The following is a 19,113-nucleotide window of genomic DNA, read 5'->3' on the forward strand; positions in this document are numbered from 1 at the left end:
TCCACACTGATATACAACATAGATATCTTTAAATGGTCTTCTCTGGAGTGGGTTGATCGGCATTGTGAAGAAATTGCCCTGCTTCTTACCTTCTGTGGCAAAAAACTAGCAACAAGTCAAATACTAACAAAATTTAGAACACAAGCTTTTTGCCATTAGTATCTTTATAAGTGTAATTGTGCCTTGAGAGCTAGACAAAAGGAGACCAGACACCACAACCGAAATGCAATTTGTGAACAGAGACTGTGGCATGGAAACACATTCGCTCAGTAGAACGTGGCAATCAACAGTTTGCCACACCTTGTTGTGGAGGTGCGTGGCACATACATGTATTGTGAACCAAGCTTAATTAAGCTATTTAATTTTGTAAATTTCTTAAGTTACAAAGAATTTGCTAACTTATATATTTTGCTTACTACGATTTGTAGTTCAAATATCCATTGCGATATATAGACATTCAAGAGTGAATATGCAAGAGTGAATACGCAAGAGTGAATTTTCTTTGCTTATTAGACTGTGTAGAGGATGTCAAGAAAACTCGCTAAGGTAGTGACTAGCAAGCAGTAATAGGAGGACTCTTTATTTGCAGATGCACATACAACGCTGTCTGAATGATTGTTTCCATTGTTTGGGTTGGGAAGAAACGGCTCAGGGGAACGTCCAGTGGCTTTTGCGAGCCATGAATGAAAGAAGTTTATGAATGTTTGTTTCTTACAAAATGGAGCTTGTGGCAATTTACGAACTGTTTACTTACGAAAATTTATTGATTTACGTTAGTTTTCAATCTATCTGTTGGGTGGAAATTTTATTTTCTTATTTTATTTTATTCTTTATTTGGTGTTGGGACTGACATACATCAACATATCTTCAACAGAGATGTTGCAGAGTTATAATGTGGTCTTTGTTGCATAATTCGACATTTTCTACTAGGGTAGAGTGCACACAGTACGGTGCCCTCAGTGTACACGACTGTTTGTCGCAGAAACTAATGACAAGCAACAAGACAAATTCAAACTCACTAAAACATTGATTGTATCAACAGATTACTGTTGGGAAATTTTTTGACAAACAGTTAAGACTAACAGTAAAACAAGCTTGAATGTTGTACCAACTTTGGGTTATTATTGATGGCATGAATTGCACTTCCTTAGTACCAAGAACCAATATTTTGTTCAGACAGGTGCAATTGATAGTGAAAAAAGGTGTGTAGTTGGTCATCTCTACTTACATCTGTAAAACTAAGAATTTACTGTAAGCCTTGATACTGCCACTATTGCTCGTTCTTTGTATCTGTACAATGCTAAAGTTTCTTGCCACCATGTTAGACTAAAAAATGTGACTCTAGTCTGTTTTACAAGGTGATGGGTGACAGTATTCGAGATGTTTATCGACTACTGAAGCAAGTCCATGCAAGTGAGAGAGACGAACAAACAAGAATTCAAGCCGAAGCTGCACTGGGAGAACTAGACAGTATTATGCGACAAGGTCTCTTCCCATCTCAAGAGTTAAGAAAAAAGATAGTTGTGCTTGGAGACACGTGAACCAGTACTGAAATTAGTAATTACTTAATGTTTGTACTTAATACTACGTATGTCTTTGTTAGCACACAGCAAGGCACGTGCCAGACTCCTTAATTAAATGAACTAAGAGTTTGCTACACTGCGTGCACTAGCTGTCACATGTGGAACCACATGGACCTGTACACACGTACAGCGTATTCCGTGTTCAATTGCAGCCTCGATCGTGTTGCATGAGTACGTCCAATGTGAGCGGCATGTACTCATGCCTAGAGCACGAAGTTGGAATAGACTCAGCCTCGCCTTGCTGTAGAATTGGAGAGAAATACGGTCATACGTATACCTTGTATGGTGCCTACTCACTATTGTGTCTTGTGTACGTAGCGTAGTATCTAGGTTCTTATGCATGTACACAGTGTGATCCTAGTAATCAATTGTCAGTAAAATTGTACATATCGCCCATCTTTATAGACAACAATTGCTAGACAGAACAATAAAGTCAAGGAGTCAGTCACGCCTCTTCTTTTTCTTTGTCCTTCTTGAGAAGACCCTGTATATGTAAACACAGTATGTGTACAATGATATGCCAATATACATGATCTATGCTTGTTATGACCATAAAGTTCTTCTTCTCTTGTGGTGTTTGGAATCGACCATGCCCGAACTTGGAAGCTGTATCGATCCATTTCAGGTCAATCTTCTCCAAGGCCACTCGACTTGTGTGAACTAAAAGTGACTGCAGAGAAAGAATCACATCATTGCTTACAGCACATAAATACATTGCTGTTTACCTTCCTGAGTGTGACGACTCTCTTCTTTGGTCCCATAATGCAGCCCTTCAGCATCAAATAATCTTGGTTCACTTCTCCATAGTGTGGAAATCCTCCCTATGTAGACGACATGCAAACATGTATAGAAACAGACAGACAAGCAAGTAATACAACATCTCCCTCTCACCACTGGTGTGATGCTCTTGTCTGTATCATCATATTGTGTCGCTGCATTGTTTTTGATCAGTTTTCCATCCTTTTGGTGTAATCCCTTCCCAACACGGTAGATCTTCTTGTTTACCTCTGTTCGGTGATGATAACCCATTTGGCCAGCTCTTGCGACAGAATATCGCACTCGAGCCGGATGCCAAGCTCCAATACAAGCCACTTTCCTTAGACCCTTGTGTGTCTTCCTAGGAAGCTTCTTGGTCTTCCAGCGACATGTCACTCCTTTGAAACCCTTGCCCTTCGTAACACCGATGACATCGATCATCTCATCCTGAGAAAACACCTTTTCTACTGTAACAGGCTTCTCCATTTGTTCTCTCACCCAGTCAACCTACCCAACAACAAAGACCATTGGTCACAACATTCCAGATTAGGATTAAATCAAATTGTACATACAAACCTTCTCGGGCACAGTGCCACCATTCACTTGGATCTCCATTATGTGAGCCTTCTTCATGCGCATTTTCATCATCTTCGGCTACAGCAAAAATTTCTTACTGCCTTTAGCCCCTTCCGAATCATTGTAACAATCTAACCTGAGTATGTGCGAGAGCCCGGATAACTTTACAATATCTCTTGATTCTATCGAAATCTTTGTTTACAGATTCCAACCCTTGGCTCCATTTGAGCGACGCCTTGCTGAAAGCTTTCTTTTCAGACTTACACCTACACAAGACACAGCAATTGCCCACTGAACCTCATCAGCAGCACAAACGGCCACAGAGCGGAGATTCAGCACTTTGAAGACAAGCCACGTGAATCGTATCGCCAGTCGCCCAATAGAAATGCCTACCAGTTTTTGTAAAAGCGACGCTTGCATTCGGCGTTGAGATGTTCAGCAAAGATGGTCTTGAGCGCTCGCAGACCACGTGGCGTCTCCACGTATCCGACAATACCAACAATAATCATTGGTGCTGCTTCTACGATCGTTACCGCTTCTACGACTTCTTTCTTGTTGACCTCTGTTGAAAGCAAGCACATGCTAGGTTAGGCCCCTGGGTGGGGGGAGTGGGGGAATACACTTACTGGAGCCTGGACGGTCGGGCTCACGGACGACGTGAGTCATTCCGGCTTTGTATCCAATAAAGGCGGTGAGATGAGGTGGGAGAGACGGGTTGTCTCTTGGAAACGACTTCACCTTTCCTCGGTGACGGCGAGACCGTTTCCTCGGAAGAAATCCAAGAGAGCCGTGACGGGGAGCCGAAAACTTTCTATGGCTCTACAACAGAGAGTGGCAAAGTGATATGCAACACACACGAGAACAGATGCAACGAGATTCCCTCACCATGTCGACGAAAAAGACCACGCACGTCTACCTACTACGCATGCGTCGTAACTCTTGCTTTGCGCATGCGTAATATCTGGGTTTCACTGAGCAACTTTTCGTATTGCAAGGTTTGCTCTCGCTAATGTGTACTAGTAAATTCAATATTTTGGGCTGTTAATCAGGAACGCCTACGTAATGGCCGAACCGTTTCATCGCGAGTATCCTCGTGTTCCCTCTCTCGACGAAGTGGATCGCAAAGACGTCGTCGCGTTGACTCGCGCTCGAGAACAATGGGTACGAGACAGAGCGGTCGAACTGGAGAAAGTGAAGATATTGAGGCAAAGAGTGTCAGACTGCAGTCGCAAGGAAGGAGTCAACCATCTACAGAACTGCCGCAAGGAAGTGAAAGAGTATATGACGGCTTTCAGACAGTATAGGAGCAAAGGTACAGTAGCAATCACACCGTTCACTGAAATTTAATGTATTTGTTCAGGAGCATGTAGCTACACAGCAAAATAATTGGTCTGGCCTAGCGTGCGCTAGTGGCTTAGTGGGTGTGGTTCATTTAGTCTTCTGATGGTTGAGTGGTGTACTGTAGTGTAAGCAAGCGCTGCTAGTGTTTAATTAAACGACTACACAACCAGACCATTTACAAAACATGCTTGTTGCATATATATTACTTATTTAATCAGTCATACCCTAACCCAGAAGTTGATGCCATTAAGCGTCTGGCGAAAGTGGACTTTAGCTGGACCAGCCAGAGGGGTGCCTTCATCCCTCTTGTTGTACGTACATAGTTTACGATCTTTGGCATCCAGACCACGTTTAGCGCTTATTGATATTACCGTATGTTTTCTAATAAAACCCACGGGTTATATTTCTTTCGTACTCGAGAAGCCTTTGGAGTCTATTAGCAGTGAGTTCTATTCCATTCAAGTGAGGTGTGGCTGAGCTGGAGCAGAGGGGACATTGCCTCTCTAGTACTTCGCCCGGAGGGATTACACTTACAGTGTGAAAGTTTATTCAGCTATGTTCACTTCTTACTTCATTATTTGTACATATGTTTGTACAAAGAGGTAGCGAAAGAGTTTGCTTTAGTCAATGATGAGTGAAGGACATGTTTAAGTGTTTTCTACTGCTTAATAAGGATTTCCTAATACAATAGGATGTCACTTATTCGAACACGTTTGTTCTGTGATCCGTTCATAACTCTAAATAGCCGGATAACTGAACTTGACACACACACACACACACACACACACACACACACACACACACACACACACACACACACACACACACACAAGGTCTGGGACTCCAAAGCTCAGCGTTTGTACATGTACTTTAGATAGTAAGTGGTTTCTAATTATTATAGCACTTTTTACCGCACCAAGAGGCAAAATCATCGAATGACTCGTTTTAGCTTCTGTGGCACTACACGTGTACTCTGATGCTCATGCGCATTACTGTTTTTTTGTGCATGCAAAGCTAGAGTGCAGTCCGAGGCACAGGATGTCTGGTAGACCGATGTGTGGTTAAAGTGGCATCCAACTGTACAGTCAAATAATAACAAGCACGAAATGTAAACTGAAGAAGGAAATAGAAACTTAAAAGCAACTTAACAGATCAGACTGTGTAGTACCTTCCAACACAACAAATCTAATTCACGTCGTTGATGTATATCTGTACATAAAATGTATCATTATATTACAGGGTGGTTCCAGTTCCAGTCAAAGCACATATTTTAGCAGTTCACAGCCATGCCATTGAAGACCATCGTTGTACCAAGACAACTGTTGCTCGTATTATGTGTCCTAGAATCATATTCCCTGTTACTGCTGTAGTGTATTGTACAAAATATATACAATATAAGAATATGTAGAATGAATTGAAACCCAGTGTCATTGAAGTTTATTACACCACAATCTCATTAATCTATTTAGTATTATAAATTTGACCACATTCTTAATTTCTTGTGTTCGTGTGTCATCATCACAGTCGGCTCTGTTGTGTGCGTACATGTCACTGCTACATGTATCCTCGAAGGATCACAGAAGATCCTGCACTCTCACAGTTCGACGAACCGCATTGGAGAATCCCTCGTTGAAACGAAACCACAACAATTGGGACGCATGTGACTTGGGAATGGCACCTTCAAGTATAAACAATACAATTAGTTAATTAATTAATTAATTAAACCTGCCTGCCTATAATGCAATGTATTAATTAAGGTGGAATATATAGAATACTGCATTTATATATTTTATAATTTTAATATATAAAATATTAAATTTTATTTATATATTATATATTTATTAAATGCAATTGCGTTTACGCCAAATTTAAATTTTTATACATATTTTATAGTAATTTATATAATTTATTAATTAATTTAAAATGTTTCATATAATTTATTCAATATCTAATGATATCACTTGTGTTTAAGCCAAACTGATTTAGATATATTTCATAGCAACTCATGTAAATATCAATATATATATATATATATATATATATATATATATATATATATATATATAAGACAGTTAAGTCTACTCTGTCAAGGTTTCAGTCGAGCTATTACTAACAGACATGAACAACTGTCTGTGAAACTGTGGCAATGCAACGCGCGAATGATAATCTAGATGTTTTGTCTGTAGCTAATACTTGTAGTGGTGTTTATCTGTAGTGTTCTGTCCTGTCCACAGGGCAGTTATAAAGATATATATATATATATATATATATATATATATATATAAGTCTTTTACCACCTACTAGTTCTGTCTCGTCCTCTGTTTCTTCTACACAACATTCCTTCCAGAAGGCTCTGGATGATGCTTTGAGATCCAGCATTAAAGTCAGCTTTGTTAGTCTGCGAGAACAGGCACGTTTCAGTGCTGTCACATATCCTCATGCGAGGGCTTGGTTGAGGGCAATCCCCAACTCAAGTCTAGGCCTGGCCATGTCTCCTCGTGAATTTGTGACTTTTGTGTTTGCGTTTGGGAATTCTGGTTTTCCAGCACCCCCACACTCAGTCCGTTGTGTGTGCGGTCATGAATTGGACATTTTTGGTGACCATGCTCTTGGCTGTGGTCCTCTTCGGATTAAGCGACATGATGCCTTATGTGATGTCATCTTCCACTGGTTGCTCTTAGACAACTCCAATGTACGTCGAGAAGAACGCCGTTCTTCTCATTCTATGACAAGACCAGGTGACGTTTTCCATCCCGACTTTTCCCTAGGCAAGGCTGCTTATTTCGACATTTCCGTGAGGAATTCGTTCACTCCCTCTCACCTTATTAATGCTGCCATAAAAGCTGGTGCTGCTGCTGAGGCTGGGGAAGCGGACAAAGATGAACGCCATCTTGCTAACGTTTCAAGTTATGGCTGTTTGTTTTACCCTCTTGTGGTGGAATCATACGGAGTGTGGGCTGCACATAGTCTGGAGGTGTTGAGATCAATTGTCAAGACGTCTCTTCTATCATCTGGCTTGTCTCTGGGCCAAGCTTCCAGGCAATTTCACGAACAGATATCTGTTCGTTTATGGCAGTATAATTCAAGACTGATTAGTGACTATCTACCTAATTATTATGACTTAGACTCTTTGTGCTTCCGTCCTTAGGACGGAGATGTGTTATCTGTGTTATCTGTATTATATACAAATATATATATATATATATATATATATATATATATATATATATATATATATATATATCCAGATTTTGAGAGAGGGCGACCGACTTACTTTAACATCACAATAAGAAATTCTCTCCAACCAACATATACGGTAAAGGCAGCTTGTCAAGCAGGGGTTGCGGCAGAAGCTGGAGAAAGAGAGAAAGACAGCTCATATAAAGACATTGTTAGTGAGAATGGAGGTGTGTTTTATCCACTAGTTGTTGAAAGTCTGGGCTTGTGGTCACTGTCTAGTCTCCAGATTTTAAAATCAATCTGCAGAAGAACAACATTCCACAATCACCTCACAATGAGCCAGGCCACGTCCTATTTCCACCAACGGCTTTCTATTAAACTCTGGTTGTATAATGCAAAGATAATTCTAGAGAGATTGTCTGTAGATTGTTCTGATGACGTTCTAGACTTTTTGTAGAGTGGGGGTTTGGGTTGGTTTTGGGTTAGTTTTTAAAAAGATAATAAAAAAACATATATATATATATATACACCAGTATGTATTATTAAATGTAACTTCTATTCAACCAAATTTAAATTTTATCTAGAGTACTTTTCTAGCATCACATGTAAAATATAGATATTCCTTTTTTAATTTTTATTTTTTGTTTTAAAATCGAGAGCGACAAAAATTAGTAACCATTTAACTTTAGTAAATCTGAGATAGCTTACAAAATTTACGAGATATCAATATTTTATTTATTTCATACATTTTATTAACTGTAGTCTGTGTTTAAGCCAAAATTAAAGTTTCATATTCTTTTATAGTAATTTACATAAAATGTAATTGATAAAGTTAATTAGCTAGCAGATTGTTGACATCATACATACAGCGCACACACAGAGGGCAACCAACTGGCTTTCCAGCTGCACAAGGTCAGACAAAATTACACACAGCATCTTACTTGATGGCTTGGCTTTCACAACACGACCGAAGAAGTCTTTCTCGGACTACAAAAGGTAGTACACGTTTAGTCCTACTTTAAATGAGTATAAACAGCCACAACCTTCTCTCTAATAGCAAGCGGTTTCTGTGGTGTTAGTTTCGTTGTAACACTCACAGACTTCTGTCCTTGTGCAGTATTCGGCCTAGTCACAGGGGGCACCTTGGATCGCTCAATTTCCATCCTACTCACTCATTATATAATAAATTATAGAGACCATATAACGAATTATCTGAACTGTAGCCATAAAGAGTGACGTACTTGCTTGGAAAAGCTTGTCTCATTTTCTCAAGTTCAATCTACTCACAAGAGAGTCTAGCCATGTATTGACATTACAACATGCCAGTTGCACTTACTTCACGAGCAATAAGTTGTTTGGAAACGTATGGCATTTGCTTACGCTGAGGCATGTCTGGGTACAATGTAAGTAGCTCGATATTCCTACATGTTCAATAACGATAAGACAAGATCATTAATGGAGCATCACTACACCATGCGATACGTACGGATCCAGAGCATAAACGTATTGTCCATCTTCTCCCCTGTTTTGTCGATAGGTGACATTGTATGAAATCATCGTGTCCACCAGATCTCTCAACTGACATTTCTCTTGCTTCGTAAACAACTGTACACTAATCTAACAAAAGAAGTACCAATACGACTATGTTGCATTGTAGATGACAGCAAAGTCACCTACCGGTCTGAAGTTGGGAGATACAATTTGTACAAATGAAGGCAACAGCTCCATGGTTGCCATCTGAAGATTGAAAGCTCGCCGAAGACTCGGGCACATGTCAAGAGTCATGGAATTCAGTATATTAACATTTCGATTCAAATAGGATGTGACCTGAATGTAAACAGTGCATGCAATGAATGCAGTGAACACAATAATTGTGACTTTATGATGAGATGCTGACCTCATATTGAGCACGTGGATACATAACCTTCACTGGTGCGGGATTAGCAAACAGCAGATGAAAGGCTACAGGTACGAATGGCATGTAGGCTTGAAGAGCAAATTGCTGAGAAGTTAGCAAGCTCTGCTGCACATGATCAGCAAAACAGAACCAATCTTGAGCCAAACTTAGCTACAACACATACAACCTGGTACATAAACATTACATACGATGAGTTCAAACTTCCTACAGCTTCAAGTCTTGGGTCTTTAACTTTGACATTCAGGTAGTTCTCAAAGATACCTAGATGATGCAATCAGATGCATAGTTTTGTTAAGAGAATAAAGATGAATTAAATGTAAAACTGAATGATTGCCTTGGAGTGCTTTATTGTGTTCGCCATTAGCTTGTGCTGCAGACAGGACGTGTCTGAAACGAATTTGGAGAGACGAAGCAGAAACAGAACCGTCTCTGGAGGCTACACACACAAAGCAATAGCATAAAATGATGAATGTATGCATGCATGCAAGTGTGTGTGTGTGTGTGTGTGTGTGTGTGTGTGTGTGTGTGTGCGTGCGTGCGTGCGTGTGTGTGTGTGTGTGTGTGTGTCTGTGTCTGTGTGTGTGTGTGTGTGTGTGTGTGTCTGTGTGTCTGTGTGTCTGTGTGTGTGTCACTGTGAGTGTGCACGCACATATACTGATGTTGCTTAATTAATTAATAAATCAGAACATGCTTATACTCTGTCTCGTTCTTTCCAATGGCGACTGAAAGCTCCATCCAATTGTACTTAGGGAAGGTTTATCAGATCTGCAACAGTCAAACACATCACAATAGTACTTGCCGACATGTGGCCATTAAATTGAATGCCTCTGGTTCTTTGGTAGCCTAAAAACATCTTGCCACAACTCAAACAAACTCTTATGTGCATCCTTTTGTCCAACGTGAACGTCGCAAACAGTACGAATGGTAAGAGACCCACCCTGCTTGTGAATAAACTAACAGAAGCAAGAAAATAAGACCACACAGCACATGACACAACACGACAACAATAGACCTGAAGAGTGTTGAGACAAGATCTAATGTCGTTATCTGCCTTCTCGCACAACGACATCAGAGCTGACATCTCCGCTCTCATCGTCTCAATACGTGTCACCTAAAACAAAATTTATTGTCATTCTGTTCAGACAGATTGAACTGCCTCTTAGTTGTATTCTGCACAAAGCATACTATGGAACTCAAACCATACTATGGAACTCAAACCGTCATTGGGTACATGTTTATTAAAAGCGATTACTAAATGTAGATGCTGCCAATTACATAAGCGATACTTTCATAAGGAGTGTGACATTTGAATTTATTGTCAGATATGATACTTGCAACAAACACGGCAGCGTCATGTTCCCGCTCCATAATAACGAGCTCATTAACAGAAATATCAGTCATTTCCAATTACACTGACAAAACGTCTTCAACAGAAAATGTAAGACAAAAATGTAATGCTAGAATACCTACATAGCATCAGGGTTCTAGCTAAGGTTGCAGCCCAACCATCACAGGCCACGTTATTGTTACGAATCCCTTTGGTGTGTGTGTGGAGATTTTGTTTTGTTCTTCAATACTTTCCAATCAAGAGCTCATAAACATTCTTGTTTACAATTTAGACGACATCAATCTCAAAATAACTCATTTCACAAGAACCAAGTAAAGCCTACAACATTGCATGTAATCATCAGTCGTGCATTGTGTTTCCCCTGTCAGCACTGAGTGTGTAAAACATGATGGATGGCTGGACTGCATTCAACCGTCAAAACCCTTACCCAACAGTTAATTTGATGGTATAAACGGTTCTAGCTAGAACTCGAGCATACCAACATCATGTGATTACTTCATAAGAACAATCAGTATGTGATTAATTAACAAACTATCAGTCATCTCCAAAAAACTGACAAACCAAATACTAAAATAGGCAAAATGTAAACAAAAACGTAGTCATTAAATCATTTTTATGGTTAGAGTTAAGGTTAGGGTTAAGGTTATGTATTGAATTAGATAATTAGATAGTTTATTAAATAAATTATTCGGGTTAGGGTTATGTATTAAATTAATTCATTAAATAATTCATTAAATAAATTGTTAGGGTTATGGCCAGGGTCAGGATTAGGATTGGGGTTAGAACTGGAATACCTACAAAGAATGCCAACATCTTCAAGAAGTCCAATTGAATGAAACCACATAGTTAATGAAACTCAATTTATAAAACATAAATTTGCATTATTATTATTATTGTTATTATTATTATTATTACCTTTTGCAACCTGCTGGCCAGTCTCACAGTGACGGTCGATGAGAATGACAAAACAAGTGCATGAGGTCTCAGTTGTCTTAACGCCGGCACATAGCTGACGAAAAAATTTTAAAAACCAACTTTTGCACTATAATTGTCACTTACAGATCATTACAAATGCATATCACAGGCCTCAACAGTACTCCACTTGCTTTTCGTTTGCCCTTTTTGTGTTTAGTGTTACTGTTACCTAAAGAGTAACAGTGCAATGAGCTCGAGTGCTGTGCATACTACAACCATAAAGCACATATTAAAACATCTAACACGATCATACCTCCAGTGGGCATCTTCTTAATAAGCGACAACAATACATTTATTGTAGGCTGAAACAATTAATATAAAGTTGGAAAACCACGCCACAGTTTTTATTGTTTAATACCGTTGGTGCTCCATCTATTTCATCAATCACCAGACAATTTGGTTTTCGGTCAGAATTCAAGACGGACTGCATTTGAGTAGCTGATTCAAGCCACTGCTGAAATTTTTCTGGAGAGCGATCGTCGCTATACAAAATAGAGACGCTTTAGTGCATGTTCGATAGCAGCAATCACAGGACAGTAAGTCTACCTGGCATTCATTTCGACTACATTGTAACCACAGTGTGTCGCAACAACATGAGCAAGAGTAGTCTTACCCAATCCAGGAGATCCACATAACAATGCAATCTGCAAAATACATCCATCGTGTGTAACTTGAAGTCCACGAAACCGTTTTGTGTAAATTACTCTAAATCTATATAGACTAATTCAGTACAGTAGCAACTATGCCTGGACTGGAAAGCCAATAAGTTTGTGCTATGTATTGGTGCAGTGCAGTGCATATCAATATGTCAACAGACAACATCATCTATAATAGGATATAACATGGACTTTTACCTACACTGCTAACTAATGTTTGCCTCAATATTGCCTTGACCAAAGTAGTACAATTGGTAGAACCCAATCAAAACAAGACCATTGAAAATTCAAATAACACACACACACTCGACTACTTCGATTTGTAAGAGAAACTGCACTGTTTTAGTGGTTTCCCTCGAAATACAGTCAAGAGAGTTGAAATATAATTGCAAATTATTCCGTTCGGAATCAAATAACGTATGACCTTCAGTCAAAATGCCAATTTCAAAACTGGTGTTTGTCACAGACAAGAAAAAACTCGAAACACGGATAACAAACTCTTTACGACATTTCAAATCAAATCGTCAAACCTTCTGCTCAGGACGTCCGCTTGCATCAAGGCCCTGTAATTGTACAACACCAACTTAGTGATTGAAGAGATGCCTGTCAGCCTGAAAATGTGCCCACCTACCAGCTACGTCATTCTGTCTACATTGAACTTGACTACAATCGTTCCTCCCTCTAGTGACCTCGTTTTCCTTCCTGACTTGCTACTTTAGCCAGTTGATTAAATAAAATAGTCATTAATGTGCCAACTACAGTACAACCTCGATTATCCGGATAAATTCTGTGTCCCCCTCGGACTGTTTGCATTCCCGGATAAAGGAACTGTAATATAATTCATTTCGTACTAATACGCTGTAGGTACAGCCTCTCACCAAATGAGCGAATACATAACAAAGAACATAATAATCTAATAAATTGGCAGCTGTTAATGACTCTTCTAATGACATGAATGTACACTAGACTCGTACCCAGTCCTGCTCCTCACACGCGCCACGTGTTTTAGCACATGCTTTTTGTTCCACTAAACATGTGAAGCGTGCGCGAGGAGGAGGAGGACTGGGTAGAGTCTAAACGTACACTAGTGTGGAAACAGAATGTGGTCTTGTACAGTGGAGGAAAATTAGTTGATATTTATCAACTTTTGATTATCAGACTTCTAACCTGTCTCCAGAGAATTCAGGATAATCAAGAGTATACTGTATAAGCAACATGGACTCAAAGTTGGTTATTGTATTACAAGAATGACATCACACCGGGTTCTAAGAATATACAATGTCAGTCAGTCAGTCAGTCAGTCAGTCAGTCAGTGCAAGCTTGTCCAGCAATGCTGTCACATTGCCACACCTTGTGATCAACATATTTATCAAAATGATCAGTTTCTGAGTTTCGTCGTGATCTAGTTTGCCCATAATCGCACAAGAAGTCCCACTGATGGCTTCTTTCTGCGTCAACTCATTCATAATCATCTATATTGATGGAATGGTTAAAGCATTCATGATTGTAATGGTAAAGTTTATGCAAATTTCCATTACAAACAAAAGTCCCAAGTAGCCAGACCCCTTCATTCTTTTCAAATATACAGTAGAAGTGTTTTAGTTTCTAGTAATGACTCATTTTGTGTAAAATACAGTAGCTCTAACAACATTTGAGTATACTTTCTACTCAAGCTGATACAAAATATTTAAAATATTTTCACTTTTTTGAGTCATCATCGTGACATGAAGAAATTACAGCTAAAGGTTTTCAAATTACACTCATAACATGCAAGATTGAGAACAGATATCAACTCTAATGAAAGAGCAAGCTTCCGTCCGTCACAGACTCTGTGTCTGTCTGTCCAACTATCAGTCCACAAAGATAAATGCCAATCAATACAGGTATCCATTACGTCCTAGATCTGTCCACCAGTACATCCATTGTCACACAAATTTCTGAAACCTAGCTGGCAAACACAGTTTCAACCTTCAAAGGATCTGCCGACCAATCCTTGTTTTGGACACTGACATTAGTTTTCTCATCTGATTTCCACGTCTTTTTCGCTGCTACTTTGTTCTCCACTTTCACAGCAAGTGGCTGCTTCCCTAACAGAGCATGCTCACCATACACTACTCCGTCCCACAGTTTCAGCCATGACAACAAGAGCCGGTTGGTCCCCTTCATAAATGTAAATGTTAAATTAGAAACAAACAAACTACACTTTCTGATACGAGCATCTCACATCATCACTGAGCAATTCTGTAAATTGCCTAGGTGAGTACTTGTCCACCCACAAAGTGTATTCAGAGTTTGTTGTTTCTTCTTTCTTTTCCAACATCTCAACATCCTTGACACCTTCGTTGCCTTCATTGTCTTCCAGTGATTCTCTACTAGCACTGCACATAATCGACGACAAGAATTAGCTAATAAAGTTTCCTGTACACAAACATGTGTGAATAAAATGTAAGCCAATTGAACATACGTGAGATGTCAACTACAACTATTTCAACTTAGTAATTTACTAACGTTGTCTCCAGACTCTTCCGTGTCCAATATCTGAAAGTTGCCTTCAACCACATGTGTTGAAAGTGTCATACAGAAACCAGACAGAACACATGAGTCTGGATACAACACCAATAAATTAGCATGTATACACATGTGTAGGTGGCAAGATTTTCCAAGTGCCATGAAGCATGTGCACAAATTCACACGTTCCTGCCTTGTCCCTCTCTCATGTATGTTACATTACGATGTTCAACTCACACGTTGACACATACACCATTTGTGTATCAAGATATGCTTGATCATGCAATTCCAGTGTCAAACTGTGTGGTACGCTAGCATAAATGAATGTAGGATTGCAGTACGACATGTACATGAAAATGTTGGCTAAATGCTCAGCTTACACACTCACATCAACGATTACAAAAAGAATCCAGGTTAGAGACTACGACATGACGTGCATAAACAACAAACAATGGATTGAATTGCAAACATAACCGTACCCTTTTAGTTCATCAGAGAGTCTTGTGGACTCTTCGATCAGTCTCCTGTATCTCTAACAGTCAGAACAACAAACAGTTAAACAACATTCGAAAAATCGCACAATTACTGTGCTATACAACACCTCATCTTCCGCCCACTGTCGAAGCCGAGTTACAGAAACAGAGAGTAACTGACCGCAGCTAGACATGGCGGTCACTTCCTAAATAACACAAACCAAAACATTCGATAGAAAAAATTAAAGAACACAAACTGTGTGCACTTTGGACGGCTCTTTCAATTTCAAGTACATTCTTTTGCCATTACGTGCTGTCACAGTTACAAAGGGTCCAATGGGAGGCCTGACGAGAAAATGTTGTCTTCGTTGATGCCTATCAACTCTTGTAGGTCGTGGCCTCTCAAAGCTAACAATACTATCATCTCCTGCTTCAGGAAAGTCACTATATGAGGTCTTAGAAGATGATGTTGCTATCCTGGGACGCTTAGCAGCTAGAAGCAAATAATCAGTCCAATCAAGCAATGTTCATATTTCTTTATAAATATACAATTACTACATTTTTGAAAAAAGATATATTACTTAAAATATTTAATTAAGTTGACAAGCTGAGTTCACATAGTCCACATAATGAAGAATGTCATCAAGCAACAATGGCACAAGTACACTTGGCAATTTGCCTTGTTACTGAGGTTAGTCATAGTCTACTGTTGGACACCATTCTTCTAAAACCAAAATGGTTAACCACATATGATTTAGATTATCTACCAAAAAGACTCACTTCAATAATACCAACATTTATCTGTATACATTTGTAGTATGATTACACAACCGATCCTAGCTATATATATATATATATATGTTTGTTCTAAGAATTTCTCTACCACACAAGAAGTTCCAGTCAAATAGTCTCTAACTTACAAAGTCTACAAACAATCTTCTCAAAGCGAGTGTTTTGCATTTCAACAATGGAACAACCTTCTCCCATTCTCACATTATCAAAATCTGTGAACTCTTTCAAGAAACTTTGTAAATCTGTACTTCTACCTGTCCAAATACATGTACAGTAGGACACCACTTATCCAACAGGCATGGGACCAAAAGGACATCGGATAACTGAAAACGTCGGATAACTGACTCATTTTGAAAAACGACTGCAGAATACTTAAAGAAGCTCAACATCTAATTGTACATGTAACAACTAATACAGCACAACTTCTTTGACTAGGTAGAACACTATTGGGAACTGTCAAGACTTAAAGTACCCACTAATCTTAGTCTGAATCAATGCTTTCGCTCTTCTTGCTGTAGTTTTCATCAGCAGCCCATTCAGTAAGACTATTATGCTTACTGAAACTTCAGGTTGTTCTTCCAGGTATTGAAGAACCGTTTCTAGAGCTTTACATTTCATTTGACGACACGTGGATCACAGATACAGTACTGTACGCACAGGAATCGTATATCCTAGCGTGCACACAGCCTCGCAGTTCAGACAAACCATGCACTGGTGGATAATCCGTGCTGTCGGATAACTGAGTGTTGGATAAGTGGTGTCCTACTGTATATAATATTAGTGTTGTTATTATCTTATACTATGATTATTACCCGAGTCCCAGATCCGGGCTAAGGGTGTAGTAGTAGTCCTTACTCTCTGTCTTACATAATATAATGAAGAAGCACTAGAGTGCTAAACCCTAGGTGCAGCACAGAGCTACATCACGGACAGTTGCAAGCACGCACTGGCAATCACGTACAAGCATCTCAGCAAGAAGTAGCACAGCCTTAACACTACAAGTGGGCCTTGATTGTTTACGTAAACCATATATATATATATATATATATATGTATACACTCATTTAGGTGAACACAAACAAAACACAAGCACGCCAACACATATCTACTAAAAGTATACAGCTGGCTGAGAAAGGACAAACAATAGACTCGAGCCAGTCTCTCTCCACCTTTGTCATTTTCCAGATTGTCTCCCTTCTCCAGAGTGACAATCCAGGGAATGGCAAGGTGGAAAAGACTGGCTCAAAGCAAGCAGTCCTATCATCAAACAGAAGAAAATCAGTTCAGTGGCCAGAAAGTGTGACTGACTGACTGACTTCCATTGCTTTGTCGCAGGTTCACCTACTCTCTGTTCGGTAGGACATTGAACTCGAAAGTCACTAATCAAATTTGGAACGTCCTGCATGACTCCACCAACTAGTGGGCAAGCTGCAACAACAATCTACTAGATCACACGAGCGATAACAATAAGCGCAAAGTATGCATTCCAGAGTTATTTACATAATCGTTTCCATCAAGTCAATTCGGTCGTCGGCATTTCTGGTAAAACGACTACTGTAACCCACATGCGCCAAGGGTCATAATGTTTAAATATAGATCGTATTAGCAGAATACAATGGTATATCAGACATTAATTTATATTGTTGTTCCTGATTAATATGAAACACCAAGAAACAAACAAAATATATTTGTGTAAAATATATTTGTATAAATTATATTTGTATAAAATATATTTGTATAAATATATTTGTATAAAATATATTTGCATAAAATATATTTGTATAAAATATATTTGTATAAAATACATTTGTATAAAATATATTTGTATAAAATATATTTGTATAAATATATTTGTATAAAATATATTTGTATAAAATATATTTGTATAAAATATATTTGTATAAAATATATTTGTATAAAATATATTTGTATAAAATATATTTGTATAAAATATATTTGTATAAAATATATTTGTATAAAATATATTTGTATAAAATATATTTGTATAAATATATTTGTATAAAATATATTTGTATAAAATATATTTGTATAAAATATATTTGTATAAAATATATTTGTATAAAATATATTTGTATAAAATATATTTGTATAAAATATATTTGTATAAAATATATTTGTATAAAATATATTTGTATAAAATATATTTGTATAAAATATATTTGTATAAAATATGTATTGATTTTGACCTGTTGTGTTAGGAAGGCGTACCAACACAAGATTCTACACAAATATCTGAATTAACTAAAAAATTTATATCCGCCTGCCCGTCTTCCTTCTTTCCTATCTACCATCTTCTCACATTGTCTGCCTGCCAGTTGTCTGTCTATAGAACTAAACTGCAAGTATTACTTACCATGATTGTCATCAGACGCAAGAGCAGTGGGCACAACAGTGTCTCCACTTTCATCCTCACTGTCAGAAGACAGTAATCCATATCTCTCATCCAGGGTGTATTTCCTCCCGTTTTCTTCTCCGTCTCTCTTCGTTTCACCACATCTGCTTGTCTGTACAACAGCGGCACAGCTCGACGCAGCTGCAGGTGACGTCAACATTGCAGGCAGTGGACTCTCCACCATCATTGCTTTGTCATCGTTGATAGATTTTCTACTGACTTCCGGACTCATAGCGTGAAAGGAAAGTGATTTCCTGGCGGGTTGTGAAAGAGCAGACGATGAAACCAACGTCGTTTCGCTCAATGAACCTGGTGAGAGACGTTCTATTATACACATACAATTAGGTAGTAGTTACGTACTGTGTATATCTCGCATTAGCTCCAGCTCTTCCTCATACAGACGGTCGAAGTCCATCTCTTCGTCAGGATCCATTATGTACAGAAAGCGCGCCAAACAGGTGGGCGTGTCCAATTTGTTTCTGTTTCTACTCTGCTTACAATGTATTAGTCGCGTTGTTGGAAACACAATATTGTAGTTTTCAATGTTAGGTCGGCTTTCGCGATTAATTATTACCCAGGTAAAATATATGTGCAA

At 38.7% G+C, this 19,113-nt stretch overlaps 4 protein-coding genes across 4 annotated transcripts in view; 2 read left to right on the top strand and 2 right to left on the bottom strand.

Annotated features, from left to right (window-relative positions):
• Window positions 1-1,821, top strand: part of LOC134185050 (transport and Golgi organization protein 6 homolog) — a 6,304-nt gene extending 4,483 nt beyond the window's left edge. Inside the window, exon 6 of the mRNA XM_062652833.1 lies at window positions 1,359-1,821. Within this exon, the coding sequence (XP_062508817.1) occupies window positions 1,359-1,541 (183 nt within the window). The 3' untranslated portion in view covers window positions 1,542-1,821. The remainder of the gene's footprint in view (window positions 1-1,358) is intronic.
• A 117-nt stretch (window positions 1,822-1,938) lies between these two features.
• Window positions 1,939-3,847, bottom strand: LOC134185051 (large ribosomal subunit protein uL3-like). The gene is made up of 9 exons (XM_062652834.1): window positions 3,801-3,847; window positions 3,542-3,734; window positions 3,309-3,477; window positions 3,052-3,181; window positions 2,916-2,993; window positions 2,475-2,846; window positions 2,309-2,404; window positions 2,134-2,253; window positions 1,939-2,067 (listed from the first exon to the last, which is right to left on the bottom strand). Exons 1-9 carry the CDS (start codon window positions 3,801-3,803, stop codon window positions 2,029-2,031), a joined length of 1,200 nt encoding a protein of 399 aa, XP_062508818.1. The 5' UTR covers window positions 3,804-3,847; the 3' UTR covers window positions 1,939-2,028.
• Window positions 3,848-3,853: 6 nt separating this feature from the next.
• On the top strand, window positions 3,854-5,675 carry LOC134185056 (NADH dehydrogenase [ubiquinone] 1 beta subcomplex subunit 10-like). Its single transcript, XM_062652837.1, has 3 exons — window positions 3,854-3,910; window positions 3,965-4,227; window positions 5,496-5,675. Exons 2-3 carry the CDS (start codon window positions 3,978-3,980, stop codon window positions 5,528-5,530), a joined length of 285 nt encoding a protein of 94 aa, XP_062508821.1. The 5' UTR covers window positions 3,854-3,910; window positions 3,965-3,977; the 3' UTR covers window positions 5,531-5,675.
• An 83-nt stretch (window positions 5,676-5,758) lies between these two features.
• Window positions 5,759-18,967, bottom strand: LOC134185053 (chromosome transmission fidelity protein 18 homolog). Its single transcript, XM_062652836.1, has 26 exons — window positions 18,879-18,967; window positions 18,480-18,827; window positions 15,581-15,807; window positions 15,443-15,520; window positions 15,321-15,373; window positions 14,558-14,711; window positions 14,302-14,493; window positions 12,864-12,896; window positions 12,224-12,321; window positions 12,036-12,159; window positions 11,931-11,979; window positions 11,762-11,846; window positions 11,618-11,711; window positions 10,367-10,465; window positions 10,180-10,307; window positions 10,052-10,119; window positions 9,689-9,790; window positions 9,563-9,615; window positions 9,334-9,504; window positions 9,114-9,263; window positions 8,923-9,053; window positions 8,773-8,857; window positions 8,678-8,715; window positions 8,480-8,600; window positions 8,378-8,423; window positions 5,759-5,934 (listed from the first exon to the last, which is right to left on the bottom strand). Exons 1-26 carry the CDS (start codon window positions 18,949-18,951, stop codon window positions 5,831-5,833), a joined length of 2,904 nt encoding a protein of 967 aa, XP_062508820.1. The 5' UTR covers window positions 18,952-18,967; the 3' UTR covers window positions 5,759-5,830.
• Between the last annotated feature and the right edge of the window lie 146 nt (window positions 18,968-19,113).

This window comes from Corticium candelabrum, chromosome 9, assembly GCF_963422355.1.
Source record: "Corticium candelabrum chromosome 9, ooCorCand1.1, whole genome shotgun sequence".
Classification (NCBI taxonomy): Eukaryota; Metazoa; Porifera; class Homoscleromorpha; order Homosclerophorida; family Plakinidae; genus Corticium; species Corticium candelabrum.